Here is a 25831-nt window from a genome sequence, read left to right as displayed (position 1 = left end):
TGACTTTGTTGTGCATTGTGGATTCCGTCTAAGCCGTTCTTAATTTTCGTTTGCATTCTCCCAGCCAACTACGAAATACCTCCCATTTATTTGACATCTGGAACCAATTTTGCTGTCTGCAATGTGTCCGACAATCATCAACTCTTCCTAGTTCCTTCACAGACTTGTCACATATTTTAGGAGTTCATAAATGTCTACAGTTTCAAAGAGAGGCTTCCTCAAGACTTTTTATTCTTTTTTGGAAACCCACCGTGATGTAATTGTTTTTACAACTTTTCATAAGTCTTGCACAAGAAATTACGTTTCTCATATTTTTCTCTTAAATTCAATGCCAGCAAGGAATCCATGTTTTTTTTCCATTCTTTACCACACCTCCCAATATGTTTGCTTAAGCGTTCAAAACAGAGTAAATTACAAGTGTATGCATATCTGTATATAAATGTTTGCATGTGTACATGGGTGTGTGTATGACAGCATACATTTTTGCATATAATATAGAAAACAATGTTTCATGCAATATACATGTACACCATTTTTTTGTGGAGCTATATATCATCTGTCTAATTCATCAGCATTTATTTTTATACTGTCCACATGCACATTTATGGTTTGTGTATGTACATTTAACACTTTGTTATGCTCAGATGCAGTAATTCTCCTAGACGGTGACTGACGATGTTCTGCAGAGAATTTTGGCCCAGTGTATTTTCAGAGCTTTGGAAAGGACATGTTTATATAATCTCAAGCTGGTAGAGAAGGGCAGGAGGAAGGTTGTGATCTTTGCCAATAGGAGTGGGGTGTTCTGCCAAAGCCTGCTGTTTGGAGTGAATACTGAAGGTGAAAGATAATATGTGGTGCAGGAACTATTTGTGTGCTGGTTTGTCATCAGATTTGTTGAACAATGCTTGTAGTTTCTTCTCGTGGAGATAGTAGGGGTTGATTAGGGTGGAAATTAAGATTTCCCTGCAATATGAGAATTGAACACGTCCAACTTTTAAAGGTTAGCAAGTGGGAATTATTTTCTGCAGTTGGAGGTTTTTGTATTGATAATGAATGCTCAGTGATGACACCTGTGCTCGGTCAGTTCATTTATTTTGGTTATCTTGTTCCTAGATTTTCATCCTGGGGTCAAAGAATCCCCTTGTCAGGCTGTTGTGAAGTTAAAAGGGGCACAGTTTAAAAACAATTAATTTTCATTCGTTGTAATTGTTGTGCAGAATTTATTTTGGGGCGATCAGGATTTTATGGTTTGAGCATAAAAATGTGTGTTGTGTTAGGCACCTGCTGCCCAATTTTGTTCCCTAAGTTTAGAGTGATATCGGCCAATTACAAGCAAAATTAGATTAGCACAGTTAACTGTGATGGCCAAGGCAGATCTGGCTGTTCTCTCAGATCAGGCTGCCTTCATGGAAGACAGGCATGAGATTGAGGCACAAGAACAGGAAATGGAAGAAGAACGGAAGACTTGCTAAAACCTTGTGTCTTAGCAGACACGTTAGGAGCCTGCTAAGACATAAGGTTTTAGCAAGTCAATATGGGCAGCAGAAGGAAACGATCAGTGGTTTGGAACAACTTTGGAGACAAAATTCTGCGGATGTACGGACTTTGGCACAGCTCAACTCTGCATATTTTCATTGGTGGACTCCGAAAAAGCCAAGATACTTAGTAAGCACCTGCCTTCACTAGAGGCTATATTTTTCAAAGTGGATGTTGATGCCTTGGAGAATTCACACGGTGCTACATACATCAGGAAGAAGGCTGGAAAAGTGGCAGATGAAATCGTACCAAAGGACCGTGGGCTGGGTGATACAAAGAACAAGAAGAAGAAAAAGAGAGGTAAGCTACCGAAAAATTATGAGCCGAAAGTGACTCCTGATCCAGAGCGATGGCTCCCTATGAGAAAACTTTCATATTATCGTGGGAGAAAGAAGGGGAAGAAGGAACTCATTGGGAAAGGAACTCAAGGAGCAACATCATCTGGAACAAGTGAACTTGATGCCAGCAAGACTGTGAATAACCCACCCACATCGCCAAGACCTGGGATTGCTGCAACCGTGGCAGCTTCCAGCAACATCGTGCCGTCTCGGCAACAGAAGCCTTCAGCAGCCTCCAAGAAAAAGCAGCAACAAAAAAAGAAGAAAGATGGAAAGGGAGGGTGGTGACACTGACTGATGGTGTGAACCATATTCCCCAAATGTACATTGTAAGAACTTATCTCAGCCGGAGTGAATAGATCAAAAGCTATCCTCGGATTAGGAATACTGAGAACAAAGAAGTGACCTTGAACGGTCACTTTAGTTATTAGTTTTGTTTTTGAATTCCATTAAAGTTACCACTTTATGTCTACCTGTCGTAAAGGAATAACCAGCATTATGTCTGTGGTTAAATCTGATGTTCAGTCACAAGATGGTGACATCGGAAAAGAGCCAAAGGTGGAAAAGAGGACTATCGAACTCACATCCAAAGGCTGTGAATTGCTCTTAGAGAAGCACGAGAAGAAAAAGAAAAGAAGATATAAACAAGCTGGCAGGTTAATGGAAGACACAAAAGAGCTAATGAAATCAAGTGAAAATGTAGATGAGGTACGATTCAACTTGATTCAATTTAACCATCGCAATGATGAATATGAAGCATTGTAACAGTTATCAGTACCTGAAGAAGAACTTGAAAGACAAGAACAATGGACGTTTTCAATGAGTTTGCACAACAAACTGAAGCGTGGTTATTCGAGGCTGGTCATCAAACTATACACTCCATTGTCGGGAGTGCTTCTCGACAGAGTGGTGTGTACTTAGACATCATTAGACCTGAAGACAGTGCTTCAAATATCTCAAACTCTAAATTGAGCTTCAAATTGCGTTCTTCATCTCATGCATCTTCGACGCACTCTGCTCGTATAAAGGCTAAGGCAGATCTGGCCGTTCTCGCAGAACCGGTTGCCTTCATGGAAGACAGGCATGAGATTGAGGCACAGGAAATGGAAGAAGAATGGAAGAGAAGACAATTGGAAGAGGAGGAAGAGCGGAAGAGAATAGAAGAAGAACGGAAGAGAATACAATTGGAACTGGAGGAAGATTGGAAGAAGAGGAACGAACAGCTGAGAAGAAAGAAGGAATGATTGAAGTTAGATGCTAAAATGGCAGTAACCAAGACAAGACAGTGTACTTGATGCTATGAAATCAAGAAACAGCTCGATAGTATAAAGGAACTGCTCAAAGGGAATTATCAGCTAAATTACAGGCACATGTAGCTGAATACTTGCCCAAAGGAGGGCAACAGGTTGTTAGATCGAAACAAACAACTTTGGGACCATTTGCTAAAGCTAGCCAGACCCATCTAACTCAATACCCTCTTCAAAGACAAAAGGCAAAGTCTCATGAGCAAAAGAGTGTGCAGAGGCATGTTCATATTACCCCCCCTGAACATTATGATGCAAGCCGAGGTGATATGTATAACCTATTAAAAAAACAAAATGATATCACTGTTTTTCTGGCTAAACAAAATCTTTCTTCTACTCTACCGCCAAGAGACATTCCTGTTTACGAAGGTGATCCTTTGCAGTATGAAATTTTTATCAGGGCATTTGAAAGAGGAGTGGAAAGAAAGACTGATGATAACAGTGACTGCTATCATTTTCTGGAAGAATACACAAGGTGTCAAGCAAAAGACTTAGTCCGCAGCTGTCAACACTTACCTTCGGACCAGGGCTATCTTGAGGCAAGGAAGTTGCTTGAGGAGCATTTTGGCAATGAGCAAAAGATTGCCACTGCTCATGTAGTCAAGGCATTGGCCTGGCCAGCTTTCAGATCAGAAGATGTAAAAGCATTGCAAGCGTTCTCACTATTCCTTAGAGGTTGTTGCAATGCAATGAAACATCTCGCCTATATGAAGGAAATGAATGTCCCTTCCAATATGAAGACTATCCTTCTGAAACTGCCTTATAAGCTCAGAGACAAGTGGAGAGATAAGGCACATGAGATACAGGGAAAGAGAAGATATCCAGCTGGATTTCCTGACCTGGTAAACTACATAGAGGAACAAGTGAAGATATCAAATCCACTTTTTGGGAATATCAAGGAAGCTAAGCAACTGTTAAAGGCCCTTCCTTCACTAAGGCAAGAGAAAGGCTGAAAATGACCAGACATGGTTTTGCCACGACTGCACAACCTGTCGAAGCACAGAGGCAAGAAAATCTGACCACAAAGGGAATGAAAGCCAGGGTACCTACCGTGAAACAGCCAAGTTCTTGTTGGTTCTGTAACAAAAATGGCCACACATTGGAGCAGTGTTGGCTCATCAAGAACAAGGAGTATAAAGAAAATATGATTTTTTTAAAGGAGAAGAGAATCTGTTTTGGACGTTTAAAAGTAGGTCACATGAGCAAAGACTGCAAGAGTCATTTGGTTTGTGTTGTATGCAAAGGAAATCATCCTGAAATACTTCACATGGAATGAAAGGATAAAGAAAAGAAACTAGAACATACAGAACAGAAGGAAAAGCCAATTGCAAGTGGCGCTGTTCGTCCATCTCAAGGGTGTGAGCATATGATGAAGATAGTAAGAAGAAAGATGCCACAGATGATTTAGATGACTTGGATTTCATCAATCAAAAGAAGTCAAAGAAAGCTTTTGACATTGATGATGGTTTAAAGGATCTGAAGATTGAAAATGAGGTGCCTGAACAGGGAGAAGCTGAGGATGAAACAGTTGAGTGCTTTGTTCAGGCTACTAATGTTAATCATTAACCACCGTATGAAGTGCTGGGGGAGAATGGATCGCTGTTGCATTCAGTTGAAGTAGCACCAGAAAATCGCGAATCTTTGGATCAAGAAATGATAGAACTGGAAAACAATAGCAAAGAGGTGCATATTGCATTTATTATGGGAAAGGCCAGAGTGGCACCATTAAAACAGATGACGATTCCCAGAATGGAGCTTACAGCTGCAGTATTAGCTGTCAGAGTTGACACAATGCTGCGAAAGGAATTACAGCTTCAACAGGACAAATTCACCTTCTGGACCGATAGCACGACAGTGCTTAAATAAATCAATAACGAAACCAAACGCATTTAAACATTTGTAGCGAACAAAATCTCTTTGATAAGGGATGTTACTGATATATCACATTGGAGATATGTTGGCACAAAGGAGAATCCTGCAGATGAAGCATCTAGAGGACGAACAGCAGACCATTTTTTAAGTTGTAAAAGATGGATCAAAGGACCAGAATTTCTCAGTAAATCAGACAGAGAATGGCCAAAACATCATTTAGAATCCGCAATTTCTGCTAATGATCCAGAAATTAAGCAAGACATTATTATGAACGTCATTGTCAAGGATCCATTGAACCCCACAAATTCTCTGATCACTTATTTTTCATCATGGAGGAAGCTGAAGACTGCCATAGATTGGTTTCTTAAAGTAAAGATAATGCTCTAGCAGCAGACTCGAAAGAGAAAGGAAATTCAGGCTGCTGTGAGTAACCTTGAAAAGGATCCTGGCAAGCGGAAAGCAAAGGTGAAAAGAAGCTTCGCTACAGGTGACATTGTTCTGGTGGCCGATTCCACTGCCCCACGTAGCTGCTGGCTAATGGGCAGAATATTGGAGACTATACCAGATGCATACTGCTCGACTTCAGACTAAGAGCAACATCTTGGAAAGACCGATAACAAAGATATGTCTGCTCCGAGAAGCTAATACCTGAGTACAGCAAAGACTGGTGGCTTAAAGATTGAAGAATCACTAAAGTAGATTAGATGCCAACATATAGTGCATGCTTTATTTTGAATATGTATGAAGTTTTTATGGATCCTTTTACCCGTAATGTTTCTCTGCAATGCCAGAAGGTGTCATTCTACTAGGATTTCCAAGGTTAATCTGGTTATTGGCCTGTAGTTAAATAAATATTTTAAAAGTATGTAGTTGTAAGAGCCTTGTGACACTAGTGCTAGCTGAAATACATATGATCACTTTGAACTCTTGCCATGCTTAAAATGTTCCAGTTTTAACTTCACCTGTGTGAGGCCTGCGATGTAATTTGCCTCACTAAAACCTCCCATTACTACTGCATTTCGCCTTGTATGTTTCCCATCATAATACGTGCTCTTCCTCTTCTCCTCTTGGTATACCCATAATTAAACCCCATAAGACAATCTATACACACTTTGGCCTATTTTTAGAAACAACACCAAATGTTACGTTTGTTGCTAATATACAGTGCATTCAGAAAGTATTCAGACCCCTTCACTTTTTCCACATTTTGCTACGTTACAGCCTTATTTTGAAATGGATTAAATTCTTCTTTTTTTATCATCAATCTACACACAATACCCCATAATAAAAAAGTGAAAACAGGTGTTTAGAAATTTTTGCAAAGTAATTAAAAAGAAATAACTGAAATATCACATTTACGTAAGTATTCAGACCCCTTGCTATGACACTCAAAATTGAGCTTATATTCATCCTGTTTCCATTGATTATCCTTGAGATGTTTCTACAACTTGATTGGAGTCTACCAGTGGTAAATTAAATTGATTGGACATGATTTGGAAAGGCACACACCTGTCTATAAAGGTCCCACAGTTGAGAGTGCATGTCAGAGCAAAAACCAACCCATGAAGACGAAGGAAATGTCCGTTGACCTCCGAGACAGGATTGTGTCTGGGGAAGGGTATAAAACAATTTCTGCAGCATTGCCAATCCCGAAGAGCACAGTGGCCTCCTTCCTTCTTAAATGGAAGAACTTTGGAACCACCAAGACTCTTCATAGAGCTGGCCGCACGGCCAAACTGATTAATCGTGGGAGAAGGGCCTTGGTCAGGGAGGTGACCAAGAAACCGATTGTCACTCTGACAGAGCTCCAGAGATCCTTTGAAGATGGGAGAATCTTCCACAAGGACAACTATATCTGCAACACTCCACCAATCAGGCCTTTACGGTAGAGTGGCCAGACGGAAACCACTCCTCAGTAAAAGGCACATGGCAGCCCGCTTGGAGTTTGCCAAAAGGCACCTAAAGGACTCTCAGACCATGTGAAACAAGATTCTCTGGTCTGATGAAACCTAGATTGAACTCTTTGGCCTGAATGCCAAGCGGCACTGCTCATCACCTGGCCAATACCATACCTACGGTGAAGCATGGTGGTGGCAGCATCATGCTGTGGGGATGTTTTTCAGCGGCAGGAACTGGGAGACTAGTCAGGATCGAGGGAAAGATGAACGGAGCAAAGTACAGAGAGATCCTTGATGAAAACCTGCTCCAGAGCGTCTGGTCCTCAGACTGGGGCGGAGGTTCACTTTCTAACAGGACAACGACCCTAAGCACACAGCCAAGAGAACGCAGGAGTGGCTTCGTGACAAGTCTGTGAATGTCCTTGAGTGGCCCAGCCAGAGACCGGACTTGAACCCGATCGAACATCTCTGGAGGGACCTGAAAATAGCTGTGCATCAACGCTCCCCATCCAACCTGACAGAGCTTGAGAGGATCTGCAGAGAAGAATGGGAGCTATTACCCAAATTTAATCCATTTTAAAATAAGGCTGTAACGTAGCAAAATGTGGAAAAAGTGAAGGGGTCTGAATACTTTTTAAATGCACTGTAGGGTATTAAACCGATCAAAGCTGCCACACATGGACATTTTTCGGACTTCAATTCTGTGTAAGGAACTAAAAGGACAAATGAGAAATGATTTGGTCCAGGAGGTAGGTTTTAAGGAGTATCTTAAAAGGATAAAGGAGAGAGAGGGAGGGAGCAAAGTTGAGGGAGGGAATTCCAATGTTCAAGGCTAACAGCAGAGGGCATGACCTCCAGTTTAGGCCAGAATTTGAGATGTTGTATCTCCAAGGCTTAGAGAATTTGATGGGGATCTGGGGATGGAAAGATATGGATGGATTCGATGGGACTCTGGGGGTGGAAAGATATTAGAAAATTACGAAGAGAATTTTAGGAAGAGAACTCCCTGTTCCACAGGGAGTCGTGGTAAATTGGTGAACACAATGTGGTTGCTGAGTGAAACGTCATGGGAATGTGTGTAAAACCCCTCTTTGCCTCTTTCTTGTTTTTAAGATGTTCTGTGATGTCTACCTTTAGAGAAATCGTGTCTCGCCAATCTGATGAGGGCTTCTTTGAAGAGATGACCAAATAGATTGATGAGGGTAGTGTGGTGGATGCCTGTATGGAGTTTAGTTAAACCTTTGACAAGGTACCCCATTGTAGACTGATCTTGAAGGTTGGATCGCATGGCATCCAGGGCAAACTAGCCGAATTAGCTTGAAGGTGGGAAACAGAGGGTGGTGGTAAAGTTTTTTTCCAGACTGGAGGCCTGTAACAAGTGGTGTACTGCAGGGATTGGTGTTGGGACCACTATTGTTCATTGTTTGTATTAACGATGTGGATGTGAATGTAGGCAGCATGATTCATAAGTTAGCGAGTAACATCAGAACTAGTAGTATAAGTGGACAGTGCAGAAGTTTACTCACGATTACAATGGGATCTAGATCAATTGGGTAAATGGGCCAAGGAATAGCAGATGAGGTTTAATTTGCATTCATGTGAAGTGATGCATTTTTGTATGACAAATCGGGACAGGACTTGCACCGTAAATGATGGGACCCTGAGAAAATGTTGTAGAATAGAGAGACCTGGCGGCGTAAGAGCATAGTTCCATAAAAATGTAACACATGTTTGCTGTCATCAGCCAGTATATTTACAGCATTCAGAACGTCATGTTACAGCTGCATAAGACTTTGGTACGGTCACATTTGGAGTTTTGTGGAGTCCAAAGGCCCTGCTGCAGTAAACATGTAATTAAACTGGAAAGGATGCGAAATGGATTTGAGGATGTTAATAGAGAGTTTAGTTTTGCTGGTAATTCTTAGTGGTAGATATGTGAGGGAGGTCTGTGCGACCTTTGGCCAATGTAGTATGGAAAGGCAGCGGCTGCGAAGTGTTATCGTTCAGTCAAGTTAGGAAAAAGCAATTTTACGATTCTTTGCTGCAATACTCATTAATTACGATTCAGACTCTAGAACTCAAACTGTTGCCCTCACTAGTACTTGAAAATTTAAAAAAAACTGCAGATGCTGGAAATCTAAAACGAAAACAGGATAAGTTGGAAACGCTCAGCAGGTAGGGTCACATCTGTGACAAGAGAACCTGAGTCAAAGTTTCAGGTCAAAGACCCTTTGTTGAGACACTATTATACAGCAACATGAGTGAAAGCAGTTTATTCTTTCAGATAATATGGGGGGGGGGGGGAGGGTGATTTTTGGCATTTGTTTCATGACGTTCCTGAAACAACAAGACTTATGAACTTATCTCTGACCTTTGTAGAGAAGGGTTGTCATAATGTATCTCATGCAACCTTTATAATGCCTCTGCAAACTTGTCTTGTGAACTGCTTCCCAATTCCCACTAATATATTGCAACTCCAGCACTGACAGCGATGAATTATAAATGGACCATTAAAAAATATGAACTTATCCAAAGTTGTAATTTTAAAAAAAATCAGTGCTTAATTCTTCATTTTCTGAGATTTCTGTGTGTAGAGAGAAACAAAGCTTCTGGGAGGATGTTTCATGTTCCTGAACATTTTTGTTTCCTTTGAAGAGGATGCCAAGTTTCTTTATCATAGCAGTGACAGGAGGCCCACTGACCCTTGGAAGCTAAAAATAACATTGAATCATAGGGCTTATTACAAATATGAAACAAAATGAAGCGTTGTTGGTGATTTTTTAAAATTCCTACAAGTTTGGTTAGATGCTTACCTGCCTTTGTGAAGAGTCAATATTGACTCGTATCCTCTATTCATATTCACTCCCATCACTAGCTCAACACTTCTTTATAAGCAACTCCAAATGCATTACCAGTCAGTCATTCCTACCAACCTTTACGTTTATTTTACAACTGAAAGATTGCCCTGGACCACCGTCCCTGTCTCTCTGTCTCAGCTGCAGGGTTTTCCTCATATCGACTGGAATCTTGCAATTAGATCCTTGCCACTCACATGTTCACTGAGTTAAATATTTTACTGTTCTAATTCTGATGGAGACCTGTTCAATCAACACAGATTCCTTCCTCCTATTTGACCTGCATGATTGGTTAAATATTACAAATTGTGCTTTTGATCGTAGCTTGTATCTAATTGCTGATGGTTTCTTGGTCTTTCCCCTGCCTGACGGATGAAGAGGATAGATAGTGGGAAACTCGCCACATCCTTGAGTTTCCCTTGGTCCTGGCTGTCTACCCACCCACCGTGGCACTTGCTTAGTCTTTCTTCTACTCTTGCATTTGCTGCTGTAGTTTCTTGCAAATCAGACTCCATCCTCCATTACTGATGTTCTCCAACTTTGCTGTCCATTTTGTCATCTTAAAAAGGTTCATTAAGAAGAACTTGTACCTCGTGTGTGGAGGAATATTGGGAAATTAGAGCAAGTACTGGGAATAAATCTGACCCCTCCAGTGTACCCCTAATTCCCCATGCCTTTTATCCTGCCACACATAATTCTTAAGAATGTTCACTGCTAATGATAGGGCAGAGGGCCACCATAACCACAGCATTTCAAACTTGTTCTAGTCCTTCAGAAATGTCAGGGTTTATATCCATAGCAATATTGAGCTGCTGGTTGGATTTTGAGGGGACATCATGTGGAAGAAGATGTAACTTCATCCATGAAATTCTTTATTGTTGCCTCACAGTTCCATTGAAGGTCCAGCAATTCCACATTATTTCTGATAAGGTATTCAATATCCTAATTTTTTGAATTTCTTTCAGGGTTTGTGTTTAGTTTTTCCTGCTGTATTGACAGCAAGTCCTGTGTCAATCCTGATATTAAAACTCAACACATTTTAACACTACCATATCAAACTTGTACAAATTTGGAAAACTACATGAAAGAAATAGCATAATGTAACTATATTTATTTAAAACTATGTGAAAAGGTGAGTCAAATTGTGGAACAGTATTTTATCAAACCTTTTCCATTGGAAGATTATTTTAGAAGACAGCAATTCTGTGGTCCAGATTTTTCTAGTTCTAGAGAGCTGCTGACTTATCTTCTCAACCCACATTTATCCTGAGCCCATCTCCAGACTGATATTATTGTAAAAATTGTATAGATCCTCCAATGTACAAACTGTTTTAGGCCTAAATGTCATCACCTTAGTGGAGCTAGAATAAACTTTGCCCGTGAATGGTGGGATGAGAGGTGAGTGGAGAGAAGAAGCTGACTCCAGAGCATCAAATAACTCCAACAGTGGGAACATAGTGACAAGTGAATATGGCACTGTTTTGCTTGCTTGAGAAAATGTGGGCTATTTAAGTTCACAATGGCTTAACGTTGTTGTTTTGGAGTGTATTTAAAATGGCTTCCAAGAAGAGTTTTGGTCGGTTTGTTTTTAAAGCCCACCAAATGTTTTATATATATTTTGCTTGCATAACCAAGTGTAAATAGGAAAGTATGGGTTTTTGGCCAGGTGGGTTTTACAATGGAATCTATGGGGACTTTTTGTAAGTTAAATCCTTGTGATCTACAGACACAGGTCTAATGCTGTTCAGATGGACATCTACGAGGCCGTGATTCTTATAAAACCACAGCCCACAGAACTTGGAAAGGATTACTGATGCCCGATCTTCCAATACTGTAGATTAGACAATGCTTTTTAAAATAACTTTATTTTTGCATTGCCACCAATCTTATCTATTTGTTCTTTTTTATTTGCAGGCAATCTATAACTCATTTGTTTACATAGAGAAGATCTCTAACGGAGAAACAGAAGTACAGCAGGTGAGTAAAATTGTTTCTGCTCTTCATTTCATAACAAATGACTTTTGTCAGGCATTTATTTGCAGAATATTCGTGCTTTGAATTTTTTTGGCAGTTAAATTTGCATTCAGCCCATGAAATCTGTAAAGGGCCCCCTGGCCGCATGAGTTGCACAGCTGCATGCCAGATTCTTCAGGCCGAAGTAATATTCAGCTCGTGTAGCTTGTTAACGTCCAGTTAGAAACCCAGAGTGTTTGTTTGCTCGTTAGTGATAATAACGATCTTGGGGCGAATGTGCAGTCATGGAATTTTAATTGTGGTCACACTAGTTTCTTCTCTGCTTATCTCTAGGTTATGATTGGGGAGGGGGTTGGAGATGTGAACGCCTTTCTTTTCTTCCATGACCAAGAATAAAGGCACAATCTAAAGGTGGTAATAAAACATATAGTCTGGGAAGGTCCAAGTTTGGGTCGGTTTTGTGCTGGGTTAAAGTGAATTGGAGGAGAATTAGAGGTAACTAAAGCAGTTGCAGATTTGGGATGGGAAAAACGTTTAAATGAATCAAGATCGTTGTTCATAATTACAAAGCAATTTGTGCAATCTATGTTCACGTGTATGTTATACAAGAGTGGGATTGGCTTTGATGGCAACCTTCTCTTCCTCTTGCACCTTCCATAATCTTTACTTGCTTAATGAACACAGACAATATGAGCCTAGAATGTTGTGATTACCTTTAGAAGAGGGATATTTTGGGAGAAGCAAATTTATTGATCGGACATTTTGACAAGAGAAATTGAACTGCCATTAATATTTATATTAATATGTGTATAATTTGTGACATTTGAACTCCCAGAGAGGTTCTATACAATTGAAGGATAAGGGACCACAGGTCTCTTGTTGAGTTGATGTCCTCTTAGTGATGTGAATGTGAAAATTGTATATGGGATAGATGCCATAAAAGACTATGAAGGTGACATCCTGATTTTCCTAGCAAGTAGACAGTTTTGTTTTGAACCACCATGGCGACACGGTGGCGCGGCGATAGAGTTGCTGCCTTACAGCGCTTGCAGGGTCGACCCGGGTTCACGCTACGGTGCTGTCTGTACGGAGTTTGTACGTTCTCCCCGTGACCTGTGTGGGTTTTCGCCGAGATCTTCGGTTTTCTCCCACGCTCCAAAGACATACAGGCATGTACGTTAATTGGCTTGGTAAATGTAAAAATTGTCCCTAGTGTGTGTAGGATAATGTCAATATGGGGGGATCGCTGGTCGGCGCGGACCAGATGGGCCGAAGGGCCTGTTTGCGTGCTGTATCACTAAACTATACTAAACTAAATCTGGAGTTTGCAAAGGACAGGAGGTTGTGCTTATGGCCTTGCTGTTGATTGGAGCCAGAGTGGAGCTTTGCAGATTTGATTCATTTTTTTCAAGCCGGTATTGTTGGTCAAAATAAGATCAGAGTTTTGCCTGTGATTACTTTAAAGTATCCTTTTTAATTGTTATAGCAGTGATGTTTGCTTTGGGTTATGGAGTCATATAATAGAGCACGGAAACGGGTCCTTCAGCCCACCAAATCCGGACTAACTATTAAGCATTCATTTATACTATTTTCTACTCTAATCCCATTTTATTCTCTCAACACCTAGCACACTATGAGCAATTTATAATGGCCAATTAACTTCGCATCTTGCACAACACTAGGATATTGGAAGAATCTGACATAGTCAAATCCTCACGGACAATACTGGAGATTGGGTTGAACCTTTTAGTTTAGTTTAAAGATATAGCGCGGAGGCAGGCCATTTGGCCGGACAGTGGTCAGTCCGCACTGACCAGTGATCCCTGCACACTAACACTATCCTAGATTTACAGGGTGGTGTTTAAGGTCGCCTTCCGCTGCTTCATCAATAACCTTCCTTCAATCATGAAGTCAGAAATGGGGATGATTGATGTTTGCACAATGTTTAGCAGCACTTACGACTCCTCTGGTAAAGAAGCAGTCCATAACCAAATGCAGCAAAACCTGGACAGTATCCAGTCCTCGATTGAAAGGTGGCAAAAAAATATTTGCGCCCTACAAATGTCAGGCCATCGTGATATCCATCAAGATAATATATAGCTATCATCCTCTGGCATCCAATGACATTACCATCACTGATGCTCCCACTATCAGTATTCTGGGGGTTACCATTGAACTGAAACTAAACTGGAGAAGCCAGTTTTGCACAGTGTCTACAAGCAGATCAGAGACTAGGAATCCTGCTCTAATATGCTGAAGCAACTTGCCTCCTAATTCCCCAAAACCTGTCCACCATCTATAAGTCTCAAGTGTGATGGAATGCTCTGCACTTGCCTGGATGAGTGCAGCTTCAACAAGATTCGAGAAGCATGACACCATACAGGGCATCGAGGCCTACTTGATGGTACCCCATTCACAATCATTCACTCACTCTACCATCAATGCACAGTGGCAGCAGTTTATAACATCTACGTGATGTACTGTAGCAGCTGACTAAAAGTCTTTCGACAATGCCTTACAAAGCCGCAACCTCTACCAGCTAGAAGAATAAGGGGAGCAAAAGTATTGAACACCAACACCTGGCAGCCACCATCGTCACTTGGAACCATATGGCCAAGTGTACACAACAGTTCCTTCACTGATTCTCCCAAACAACATTGAGCCTCACCTTTCCTCCATAGGCTTGTGTATTTCGAGAAAGCATCTCATTGCTACTTAAAACTCATTGGCGATTAACTCAGGTCCAGAATGTTACCGTAGGAGCCCCTCTTGACATCAGACTTCGTTTGAATGAAGAAAAAATAAGGATTTTCTTTTGCATCAACAAGGGAATACAACCTTGCATTATGTAAGCACACATGAGAGTGATTACTTGGTTATCAGACTCAGTCCTGGCTTGTGCTTTTAATCTTTCCTCATAATGTTGTAAGTTGCTCACTATTAAAAGAGTCTGCATCCTCTCCAACAGATCTTCTCTACAACGCTGATCTGCAACTTCAATTCAAATCTATTGGAGCTGAAGATTCTCCCAGCTGAACCACTGCTGACATAAATGTTTGATATTTATAAGGGGAGGAAAGGAATAGGAGAATAAACCGGAGTTACGAATAGAAGAATAAACTGGTAGAAATAGGGAGGAAGAAGGCTGGTGTGGCGTTTAAATGTAAGTTTAAGTGAGTGTGGTTGTATGATGCTTTCAACGCCGAGATTCTGTCTCGCGCTGGCCTTCCGAGTATGTACACTCTACTCAGGCAGCGCAGACTGCGATGGCTGGGCCATGTCCACCGCATGGAGGATAGGCCATATTCCAAAAGACATCCTCTATGGAGAGCTAACATCTGGGAGGAGAACCATCGGCCGCCCCCAGCTACGTTACAAGGATGCCTGCAAGAGAGATTTGAAGGCACTCAACATCAATGTGGAGTCCTGGGAGAGCCTTGCAGCTGACCGTACGAGGTGGAGAGGTACCCTGAACCAACATCTCAAAACGGGGGAAGAGAAACTGATGAACGCAGCGGCAGACAAGCGGGCACGCAGAAAGGAGCGCCGCAACTTCAACAGCCCAGAGACCACACACAAATGTGACCTTTGCGACAGAGACTGTCACTCCCGCATTGGTTTCTTCAGCCACAAGCGACGCTGCTCTAGCCGAGGTGTGGAGCATGCAGCCAACTAGGATGCATCACCCATGGTCAGCCATGACCGAGGGGGGCCTAAGAGAAGGGTTGTATGATGCTTTCATCTGCTGTACATTTTATGTCATTTCATTTGAAGTAATTGATAGGAAAACCAAGTTCTGTATATTTGGTCTTTCCAAATACACCAAAATATTTCCTTTTTTAGCTAATGTAGCAGTTCATTGGATTAAAATGAACTGTAAGCTCATGCCAGTATTTGGAGAGGCTCCAAAGATTGATGGAGAGCTGCCAAATCTCTTCCCAACTTGAGTCCACACATGGTATCTTTTTTCTTGCGTTATTGAGGGTCGAATTGTGTGTTGTAACTTGAGATGGGCAAGATATTGCAGTAATATATGATTGACTTGATCCAAGGCCAATTAATGCCTGGATTTGGCACAAATTTCCTGCTTCAGGTGTTTATGGTTAGATTACAATCTTATAAACCTCAAACTTGGTGTTCTTTTCCAAAGGTCTTTTAACAGGTTGTCCATAAAGAAAATTGCATTGCTGTTGAGAATAATTGTTAAAGGTTTTCTGATCAATTTTTTTAAAATGAATTGTTTTCCTCTATTATTTTACTGTTATGTATTTAAACCTTTCATGTCACCCAGCATAACTTTTCATCTTCAATTGAGTGTCAGGACATTTTTAAAGAGTTGGCCTTAAACTTCAACAGAAAGTAGAAAAAGGATTCCATATAAAAGAGGAAACAATTGCATTAAAGGAAGTCAATGTTAATGTTGAATCAAATAGTAGGGCATAGAAAGTGTCATGGACAGATGGTAGACCAGACGAATAAGAATTTTTCAGGAACGAGCTGTGAAAGACTCTAAAGCTTGTGAGAAAGCAGCAAATTGATTTTGAGGAAAAAACCTGCACATCATATCGAAATCACCAGCAAAAGTTTCTATGTGTATAATAAAACCAGAGAGTGACTATGGTAAGTGTAAGACCTCTAGGGAATGAGGCTGGGGATTTACTATCAGGAAACCAGGAAATGGGAGATGTTTAAAGCATTTTGTTCTGCATCAGAGGGCTATTTAGAGTTCGGACAGGCATCATATTTAGACTTCGAACAGGCATCAGGGTGGCGCAGCGGTAGAGTTGCTGCCTTACAGCGCTTGCAGCACCGGAGACCCGGGTTCGATCCCGACTATGGGTGCTGTCTGTACGGAGTTTGTACGTTCTCGCCGTGACCATATGGGTTTTCTCCGAGATCTTCAGTTTCCTCCCACACTCCAAAGACGTACAGGTATGTAGGTAAATTGGCTTGGTATAATTGTAAATTGTCCCTAATGTATAAGATAGTGTTAATGTGCAGGGATTGCTTGTAGGTGCGGGCTCGGTGGGCCAAAGGGCCTATTTCAGCGCTGTATCTCTAAACTAAACTATACTAATCAGTCTTCACTGTAGAGGATACTGTAAACATCTTCATGATAAAAAATTGACTCATTTCAAGTTGCATGGAAAACTAAGTAGTAAAAATACTAATTACGGGTAAAAATTCATAGGAAAAGATACAGACACATTGCCAGAACTTGATGGCCTATACCAAACATTTTGAAGAACACGGTTACAGAGATGGTGGACAAATGAGTTGATTTTCAAAACTCTGAATTCTGGGAGTGTAGCAGTTGATTGAAAAAACAATGAGCATGGTTCCTTATTCAAGAAGGAAGGAAGTCAAGAGGCACTTTTGGCAATGTGCAGTAGTAAATAATCAAAGAAGAAATAGCTAATCATTTGGAAAGACTGAAAATAATCAAATCGAGTTGACAAAATTTTGGAAGATGACAACAGAGTATCTAGTTCCTTCAAAACTCTGAAATGTAAATAATCAGGTTCTTAGCATTTTTAGGTTTAAAGCATGCTTGTGGAACGAAAGAGAGAAAGGGATATACGCGATATAAATCGCGTTTGACAACTTTGCATGAATTCTTTGTGGTAACAGACAGAGTAGCTGGAGGGGAACCTGTAGATGTATATTTGGACTTCGAACAGGCATATAACAAGTTATAACATGAGGGGCTGGTGCAGAATATAAGAGCTCATGCTATCGGAGGAAGTGTGTTAGCATGGATTGAAAACTGGTTACCATGTCGAAAATAGAGAATTGGGTCTCTTTCTGGTTGGAAGGACATTCTGGTTGCAATGAGGATTTTGTCTGTCTGCAGTGGAACCATCCCAAACGCCCTTTGAAAATTCAAAAACACACTGCTCACGGGTAACTGTTATAAGTATTCCACGAGTTGTCCTCAAAGTATTCCAATTGATTTGGCAAACATGATTTTCCTTTCATAAATCAATGTTTCTTTTGCAGTGTTCTGTTATAACCTTTATTAAAGATCTCAGCATTTTCCCACCATTGATAACAGGCTGACAGGCTGGTAGTTCTCTGTTTTCTCTCTCCCTTCTTTCTTAAATAGCAGGGTCACATTTCCAAGCCTCTAATTCTCGTTGTAATCTTCCGAAGTTCTGTAGATTCTGGAATTGTTCCAGAAGTGGATACTCTTGTAATCTTCCAAAGCCCTGAAATGTAAATCATCAGGTCCTTGGCATTTATTAGGTTTAAAGTGTGTTTGGACAAAGGAGAGACAGGGATGCAGTAGATCTAATGGTCACTTTCTAAGTATTTTTGTTTTGTAATTATCAATTTATATTGGAAATTACAATATTTTTATTTGTGTTTCGATCAAGCCTAAAAGGATAAATGTTTTGGCATATCTGTCCATGGATGCAATCAAGCAAAATTTCAGCAATCTGTTGTGTTGCGGACAAAAACATCCTCTGTATTCTGATTTTATTTATTTACATTCCTTCTTCTAAATGGACATTTAATTTGATGGCATCTATTTTAAATTTTTTGAATAAGAGAATCCCTTTCTGAAAGAAAACCTGAAGGCAGATAATTGTTAAGTTTGTAACTGTTTGAGTGCATGTGTGGTCCCTCATATTTCTTAACTGATCTAGTTGTTAGAAGAATAGATCAATTACTCCAAGGTTTGTACAGATCACAAGCCCCAAGGGAATGTAATCCTATCTCTGACCCTGCACAGGAGGCAGCCTGATGGTGCTCTTTGTATTATAGTGGTAGTGATAGTGATGGATGTCTTCGTCTAGTTTGTGCATATTCTTGTTAATAATTGGTGTGATCAATGAAGGGTGGGTTGTGATGGTGCCAAATTTCAGCAACTGTCTTTGGCTGTGGGTAAAAATAATTGACGGTCTGGTAGGGTACAAGGCAGCAGTTCTGTAGTTTTGAATTGTCCCGACTTCCTGCATGGAATTTTGAATAAAGGTAAAGTTAGGAACAGGCATGATGGATTATTATCTGGGAAAGGAACAAAGTGAATTATTATTTTGTGAAAAAATACAATAATATTCCCACACTGAAACATTTTCCATGTTTTATTTTGATATCTGTCAGTCTTGTTTCATTTGACACAAGGCAGTCAAGAATAGGGACCAGTTTTTAGCATACAAAATAAATTGTACTGGAATGGTTTTGAAATATGGTATTAACGTTGAATGTGTGTAAATGTCATGTTGTTTTAATGGTTTTGAAGTTAGTACTTTGTACCATCATATGATAGAGTGTTTTTAACTGAAACATGATCTTTCTAATTTGGGCTGTACAGGTGGAAACTGGATGGCACAGCTGGTAGAGCTGCTGCCTCACAGTTTCAGATACCCGGGTTCAATCCTGACGTTGGGCGCTGTTATGTTGAATTTGCACGTTCTCCCTGTGACGTAGTGGTTTTCCTCCGGATGCTACGGTTTCCTCCAGCATACCGAGGACGTACGGGTTTGTAGGTTAATTGGCCTCTGTAAAATTGCCCCTAGTAGGAAGTGGATGAGAAAGTGAGATAACAGACTAGCGTGCATGGGTATCTTTGGCCAGAGTGGACCAAGTGACCAAAGGGCCTTTTTTCATGCTCTAACTTTAAACTAAACGAATTACTGTTACAAATTTCAAGAATAGTAGATTTTTAAAATGACGAATCTACTCGGGAGCTCAAATATGACAAACAAGCCGTACTCTTTCCACACACCATCCCTCCCAACAAATAATAACCAAAGCCAAATATAACCCCCCCGAACCTGCTGCTGAAGATAACCCCTTTTCTGTTGTGAAAAAGAAAGGGACCTGTGATAATATAACTGAAATTAAAAGTTACAGGAACTGGCTGAGATCAGATATAATATTTATGTGGCACTTTGATGTTTTTTATATTCTCAAGGCTCACAGTTAGTGAATTGGAAGGAAGACTGCTGGCTACGGATTGGAGAATCGGAGATAAAAGATGCGTGAACATTGCAATTTTTTTTCTCAATTGTATTTTGAGAGGTACTCGCATTCAAGATGCTTCTGTACTTTCCAACAAATAAACCTCAATAAATGAAAGTTACTCAGTGATGCAGTTCATCCGAGAAAAAGAAAAATTGGGAATTTCTTTGTTTGCAGACTGCACAACAGCAGAAGCATTGATATTAATACAGAATATCTGTCCGAACTAGAAATGTGAGAATACGTATGTACAATGTGAATAACTTTCACAGACAATGATTTGATTAGCCCTCTAAGATGGCCGCGCCGTTGTGTTTGGCTGCCTGTCGTCGCTCACCTAGACATCCGTGTGTTCTGCGAGCCACCTTGGTCTACGAACGCCGAACCCTCCTGATGATCCGACCCTCCGTCGTCGACTTCATCAGTCCAGGTCCCGGACAAAGTTTCTCCCAGCGATCGCTCCTCGATCAACTCCCGGTAGATGTGCGGGCCCAGCCTTACATCCACCGCCGTACGAACCGCGCTAGGAGGCGGAGTAAACGCGCGGGAGCCTTTGAAAAACTAAAATACCTCGCCCGCGCTCATCCAACATCGGCCTACCTCGCCCAGCACTGCGAAGTCGGACCTGGTCGACCTTATCGTTCCATCCACCGGCGCTCCCTCGAGCTCAGGTATGCCTCTCTCCAAACGATCATCCCGGTCCCTGGACTGCCGGCCCGCGGGCTCCCAACAAGGCCATCTGTGAAGCGCAGCGGCGTGGTCTCCCTGAACCTCCGCCCGCTGGCGTGGGAGCCGCTACCAGACCGAAGCTTACCTGCTGTCCCTGCTAAAGTGGCCCTGATCAACACAAGATCCCTACTGAACAAGACCTTCATCCTCAACGATTTCTTCACCACCCGTGGATTGGACTTCTTACTTGTCACAGAAACCTGACTTAACCCTGGTGAGCTTGCTCCACTCGTGGAACTCTGTCCTGATGACTGTAACTTTTTCAGCTCGCCTAGGCTCTCCGGACGCGGTGGGGGCCTAGCCACTGTGTTTAAGAAACATTTCAACTGCCGCCTCCTGAGTGCTGATCATTTCTCCAGTTTCGAGGTGCAACTTATTAAAGTAGGCCTCGCCTATCCCCTCTTAATTGTTCTTGTATATCGCCCACCAAAAATGCATAAGGATTTCATCACCCAATTTGCTGATCTTATCTCTAGCATTTTGCCCAAATTTGACCGGGTCATGATTCTTGGTGATTTTAACATTCATGTTTGCTGTCCCACTAAGCCTCTTGTGAGTGAATTTATGCACCTGGTTGAGTCCTTCAATCTGACTCTACATACCACTGGACCCACTCACAAGCTAGGCCATACACTCGACCTAGTGTTATCGTCCGGGTTCCCAATCTCCAATATTGAAATTACTGAGGCTTGTCTATCAGATCATAGCGCTATTACTTTTGATGCATCTCTGCCTTTCTCTCCCGCCAAATCTCATCTCCCTGTTCATTACTCCCGCTACATAAACACACAGACTGCCAGTAAGTTCTCCGAGGCTCTCATAGCTGCCCCCAACATCTGCACTATTGAGGCTTCTCCCCCCCCCATCTCAGCACTGAGGATCTCATCTCTTTATTTAACACAACTTGCTCTTCCATCCTGGATTCTGTTGCTCCTCTTAAAATGAAAAAGCCTAAGCCCAAAAGTCAGCCTTGGCTCAATAACACCACCAGAGCCCTAAGAAGGGAGTGCCGAAAATCAGAACGGAGGTGGAAATCTGATAAGCTTCAAATTTCCTTCGAAATTCTGAGAAACAATCTTCTCAAATACCAGGAAACAGTAAAGTCTGAGAGAGCACAATACTTTTCTGACCTTATCCCCAAAAACTCTCAAAATTCCAAGATCCTATTTAGCACTATTACCTCTGTCATATGTCCTGCCCCCAGTACCAGCTTAGTTGGGTTCCCTGCTAAGTGCGAAGAATTCTCTAAATTTTTCACCAGCAAAGTCGAGAACATTAGAATGAATATTTACCCTCCCACCCGTGACCTAGCTGCCTTACTAGTCTGCTCATCTAAATTGGACTATTTCCAACCCATCACTCTATCCTCCCTTGCAAAGCTTGTCTCCACCATGAAACCTGCAACCTGCCCCCTTGACGCTGTCCCCACTACCCTTCTGAAGGATGTCATTGCAATAGCCGGTCCCAGCATCCTCTCTATCATCAACAGTTCTCTGGCCACTGGCACCGTTCCAACCTGTTTCAAGCACGCGGTGGTCCAGCCCCTCCTGAAAAAACCTAACTTAGACCCCACCTTACCTAGCAACTACAGGCCCATTTCCAAACTGCCATTCCTGTCAAAAATCCTTGAAAAGGCAATTCTAAATCAATTACTGCCTTACCTACACCAAAATACAATCCTGGAGGGTTTCCAGTCATGTTTCAGGGCCCACCACAGCACAGAGTCTGCCTTGTTGAAGGTACACAATGACCTGCTTCTCGCCATCGACACTGGCGACTGTGCTATCTTGCTCCTTCTCGACCTCAGCGCAGCGTTTGATACAGTGGATCACACCATCCTTATTGACCGTCTCCGGTACGGGGTTGGCGTTGATGGCACTGCCCTGCGTTGGTTCATTTCCTACCTCAAAAATAGGAGTTTCTCCATAAACATAGGCAATTATTCCTCTTCCCCAGCTAGCCTCTCCTGCGGGGTTCCACAAGGCTCCATCCTAGGCCCCATTCTCTTCTCTCTATACATGCTCCCCCTCGGCCAAATCATTCAAAGGCACGGCATTTCTTTCCACTGCTATGCGGATGACACACAACTTTATCTCCCCCTGAAACCCAACAACCGGTCAAATTTAATCAGCCTCATGCACTGCCTTGAGGACATAAAATGTTGGATGGCACAGAACTTCCTTCAACTAAACGAGAGCAAGTCTGAGGTCATCCTATTCGGCCCCCCCGACTCCATCAAAACGATAACAGGCAGCCTTGGAAGCCTATCCCCCTGGTCAAACCGCACGTCAAAAACCTGGGCGTGATATTTGACTCGGCATTAAAATTTGACAGGCAAGTCAACGCTGTGGTAAAGGCCAGCTTCTTCCAGCTTCATACCATAGCGAAAATCAAACCATTCCTCAAATCTGACGACACTGAAAAAATCATTCATGCATTCATTTCCTCCCGCTTAGACTACTGCAACTCCCTATACACTGGGATCAGTCAATCATCCCTGTCCCGCCTACAATTGGTTCAAAACGCCGCAGCGAGACTCCTGACACATACCCGTAAAAGGGAGCACATCACCCCGATCCTGGCCTCTCTCCACTGGCTCCCAGTAAGGTACAGAATCAATTTCAAGCTCCTCCTAATCACATATAAAGCCCTAAACGGGCTTGCCCCCCCCCCCCCTATATCAAAAATCTTCTATCCCACCACTCTATCTCCAGGTCCCTCAGGTCGGCCGATATGGGGCTACTCACTATCCCGCGGTCTAGGCTTAAGCTCAGGGGTGACCACGCTTTTGCGGTTGCAGCTCCAAGACTGTGGAACAGCATCCCTCTCCCCATCAGAACTGCCCCCTCCATCGACTCCTTTAAGTCCAGGCTCAAAACCTATTTCTAGTCCCTAACGTTTGAGGCCCTCTGAGGGGGCGCTGTGAAGTGTTTATGTATTGTGCTGTTATGTTTATGTGCCATTTAGTTGTTGTTTATTAGTATCTGAACTGATGTACAGCACTTTGGTCAACGTGGGTTGTGTTTAAATGTGCTATACAAATAAAATTGACTTGACTTGACTTGACTTGTAAGAATGGATTATTATGGAAGGGAAGGTTTATTGCATCAGATATCCTCCATGCATGTTATATGCTTATACATACAAAATGGCACTTCAGCTTCAACAGATGAATAGAATTCAGCCTAATCTAACCCATGAAATCTGTTTGAGAAGGTTAAGTTGCTCATTAGTTGGATCTTCGAAGGTTTTCTTGGATGGGTCTTTGTATGTCAATAGTATAATTTACATCAGCGGACATCATTGTGTTGCAAGAGGCGTTAATGTATTATTTCCAGTTGTCATCATCTTATCCAGTCTCTTGGTCAAGGATGATTTCCTTCCACTTCCATTATGCGAGTTCTGAGATGGATGATTCCATAGATCTACAACACAGGTAGTTCCTGATGAGTTGGTGGGTGGTTTGGTTGTTTGCATGTGACCTCCATGTGTCCTCATCATAAAGCCATAAAGAGATCAGTACCGATTGTTGCTCCTCCATTTCGAATGATCATGGGTATGCATGTCAGTCTGTCAGGAACGTAAGTAATTTCCTAGAAGAACATCTTAGAAGTGTTTATCTGGAAATCTTGTGCTATGGTTGAACTTGGAGAGGAACACTTGTTTTAGGTATCTGATGAGAGATGCGTAGACGTGTAGAAAACCCACCTCGGCTGGTTGCGTATGATCAGAACCTTGGTTCTGGAAGTGTTGCTCAGGAAAAGGTAACTGACATAGGTTTGTATGCATCACTCATGTTGGTGATTTACGGGATCTACTGCCACCTAATCCAGTCGGTTATCTCTGTTGAGAGGAGCCCTAATGACAATGACAATGCAACTGCTGGGAATGAAAGCATCCAGGACCTCGTGGACCTGTCAAAGAAATTAACTTGGTTAATGGCTCACAGATGACTTCCAACCAAAAGGAGTCTGTAATACCTGGATTGCCCTGAGGACCACCATAATTAATACCTATGAGGCCTCTCCATCGGAAAACACTGACACTAGTTTGACGCGAATGACTGGAAGATCCAGGAACTAACTCGTAAAAGCGATTGACAGGAAGCATTAACATGTCTCGAGGACAAAAAAAGGATCAATTTATCCAACAAACAAAACTCAACCGAAGAAGGGCAGGAGATCTGACAGCTCCTGATAGTACCCGTGCATGGTATCATCAGAACGATCAAGAATTACTGGCAGCCCAAACATCCAAGAACCAGCTCCACTGAAAATGGTTAGCCTTAGTTGTGATCCACCCAGTACCTGTGTTAACTGTGAACATTCTGTCTAGGTTCAGAGAACACATTGATTATATTGACATGATACTAGTGAATGGTTGTCCTCCATGGAGTTGTATTACATTTGTCCAGTTTGTCATATGGTTGACCTAGGCACAGGTCATATGGTTGCTTTCATTTTTGATTTTCAGATGAAAATTTGTAAGAGACACTTGTTCATAAAGTGTGCTCTCACACCAGTTCACATGGCGCATGTCTGACTTTTGGCTCCCTTATACTTTTGTTGATAGAGGCTGGATGAGATGTTGAGCAGATGAATGGATATTATTTTAAGAAAATAACTGCAGATGCTGGTACAAATCGAAGGTATTTATTCACAAAATGCTGGAGTAACTCAGCAGGTCAGGCAGCATCTCGGGAGAGAAGGAATGGGCGACGTTTTGGGTCGAGACCCTTCTTCCGACTGATTATTATTGAGTGCTTTATTTCCTTGATAACTAAATGTTGGTAGATCCTTAAGTAAAATTACTACTGTACATTGGATAGAAGTTATTTTCTACTTAAAATTATTGAATGTAGCTACAACTGTGTAGCTATGGCTAGTTAGTGAGTAATATCGGCCATCACTGCATTGTGTGCAGTGTAATGGAGATGGAACCGAGGGGATGTCTTGAGTTGGGGAAACAGCAAGGCACAGAGCCTGGCAAGATGCAAAATGCTGGAGTAACTCGGGGGTCATGCAGCATCCCTGGAGAACATGGATAAGTGATGTTTCGGGTTGGGATCCTTCTTCAAACAGATTGCACGGGTGGGGGGGTAAGAAAACTAGAACAGAATGTGATGCCTTGTTCAAATTTTGAATGCATTTTTCTCGAGTAGACTCAGATTGGGATGCTGACAGATGGGTGGGGCTTGGCAGGAATTGATTATTGATGGGGAACAGTGGGTTATGTCAGGCACGTTGCTGGAATGAGTTTTTTTGGGAAGAGTCGGGTAGAAATCAGTCAAATGGTGGGAGAAGTGTCCAAGCTCTGAATCGGACAATTCTACCATTCTCCCAATTCTGATGAAGGGT

At 41.9% G+C, this 25831-nt stretch overlaps 1 protein-coding gene and 1 pseudogene across 1 annotated transcript in view; both read left to right on the top strand.

Moving 5' to 3' along the window:
- cachd1 (cache domain containing 1) overlaps nt 1-25831 on the top strand; it is a 163274-nt gene that overhangs the window by 67892 nt on the left and 69551 nt on the right. The window contains exon 2 of the mRNA XM_078407508.1: nt 11718-11780. Coding sequence (XP_078263634.1) covers nt 11718-11780 — 63 coding nt within the window. The remainder of the gene's footprint in view (nt 1-11717; nt 11781-25831) is intronic.
- LOC144598176 (signal recognition particle subunit SRP72 pseudogene) lies at nt 1420-2162 on the top strand (annotated as a pseudogene).

The sequence above is a fragment of the Rhinoraja longicauda genome, chromosome 11, assembly GCF_053455715.1.
Source record: "Rhinoraja longicauda isolate Sanriku21f chromosome 11, sRhiLon1.1, whole genome shotgun sequence".
NCBI lineage: Eukaryota > Metazoa > Chordata > Chondrichthyes > Rajiformes > Arhynchobatidae > Rhinoraja > Rhinoraja longicauda.
This window is presented reverse-complemented; position numbering and strand designations above follow the sequence as displayed.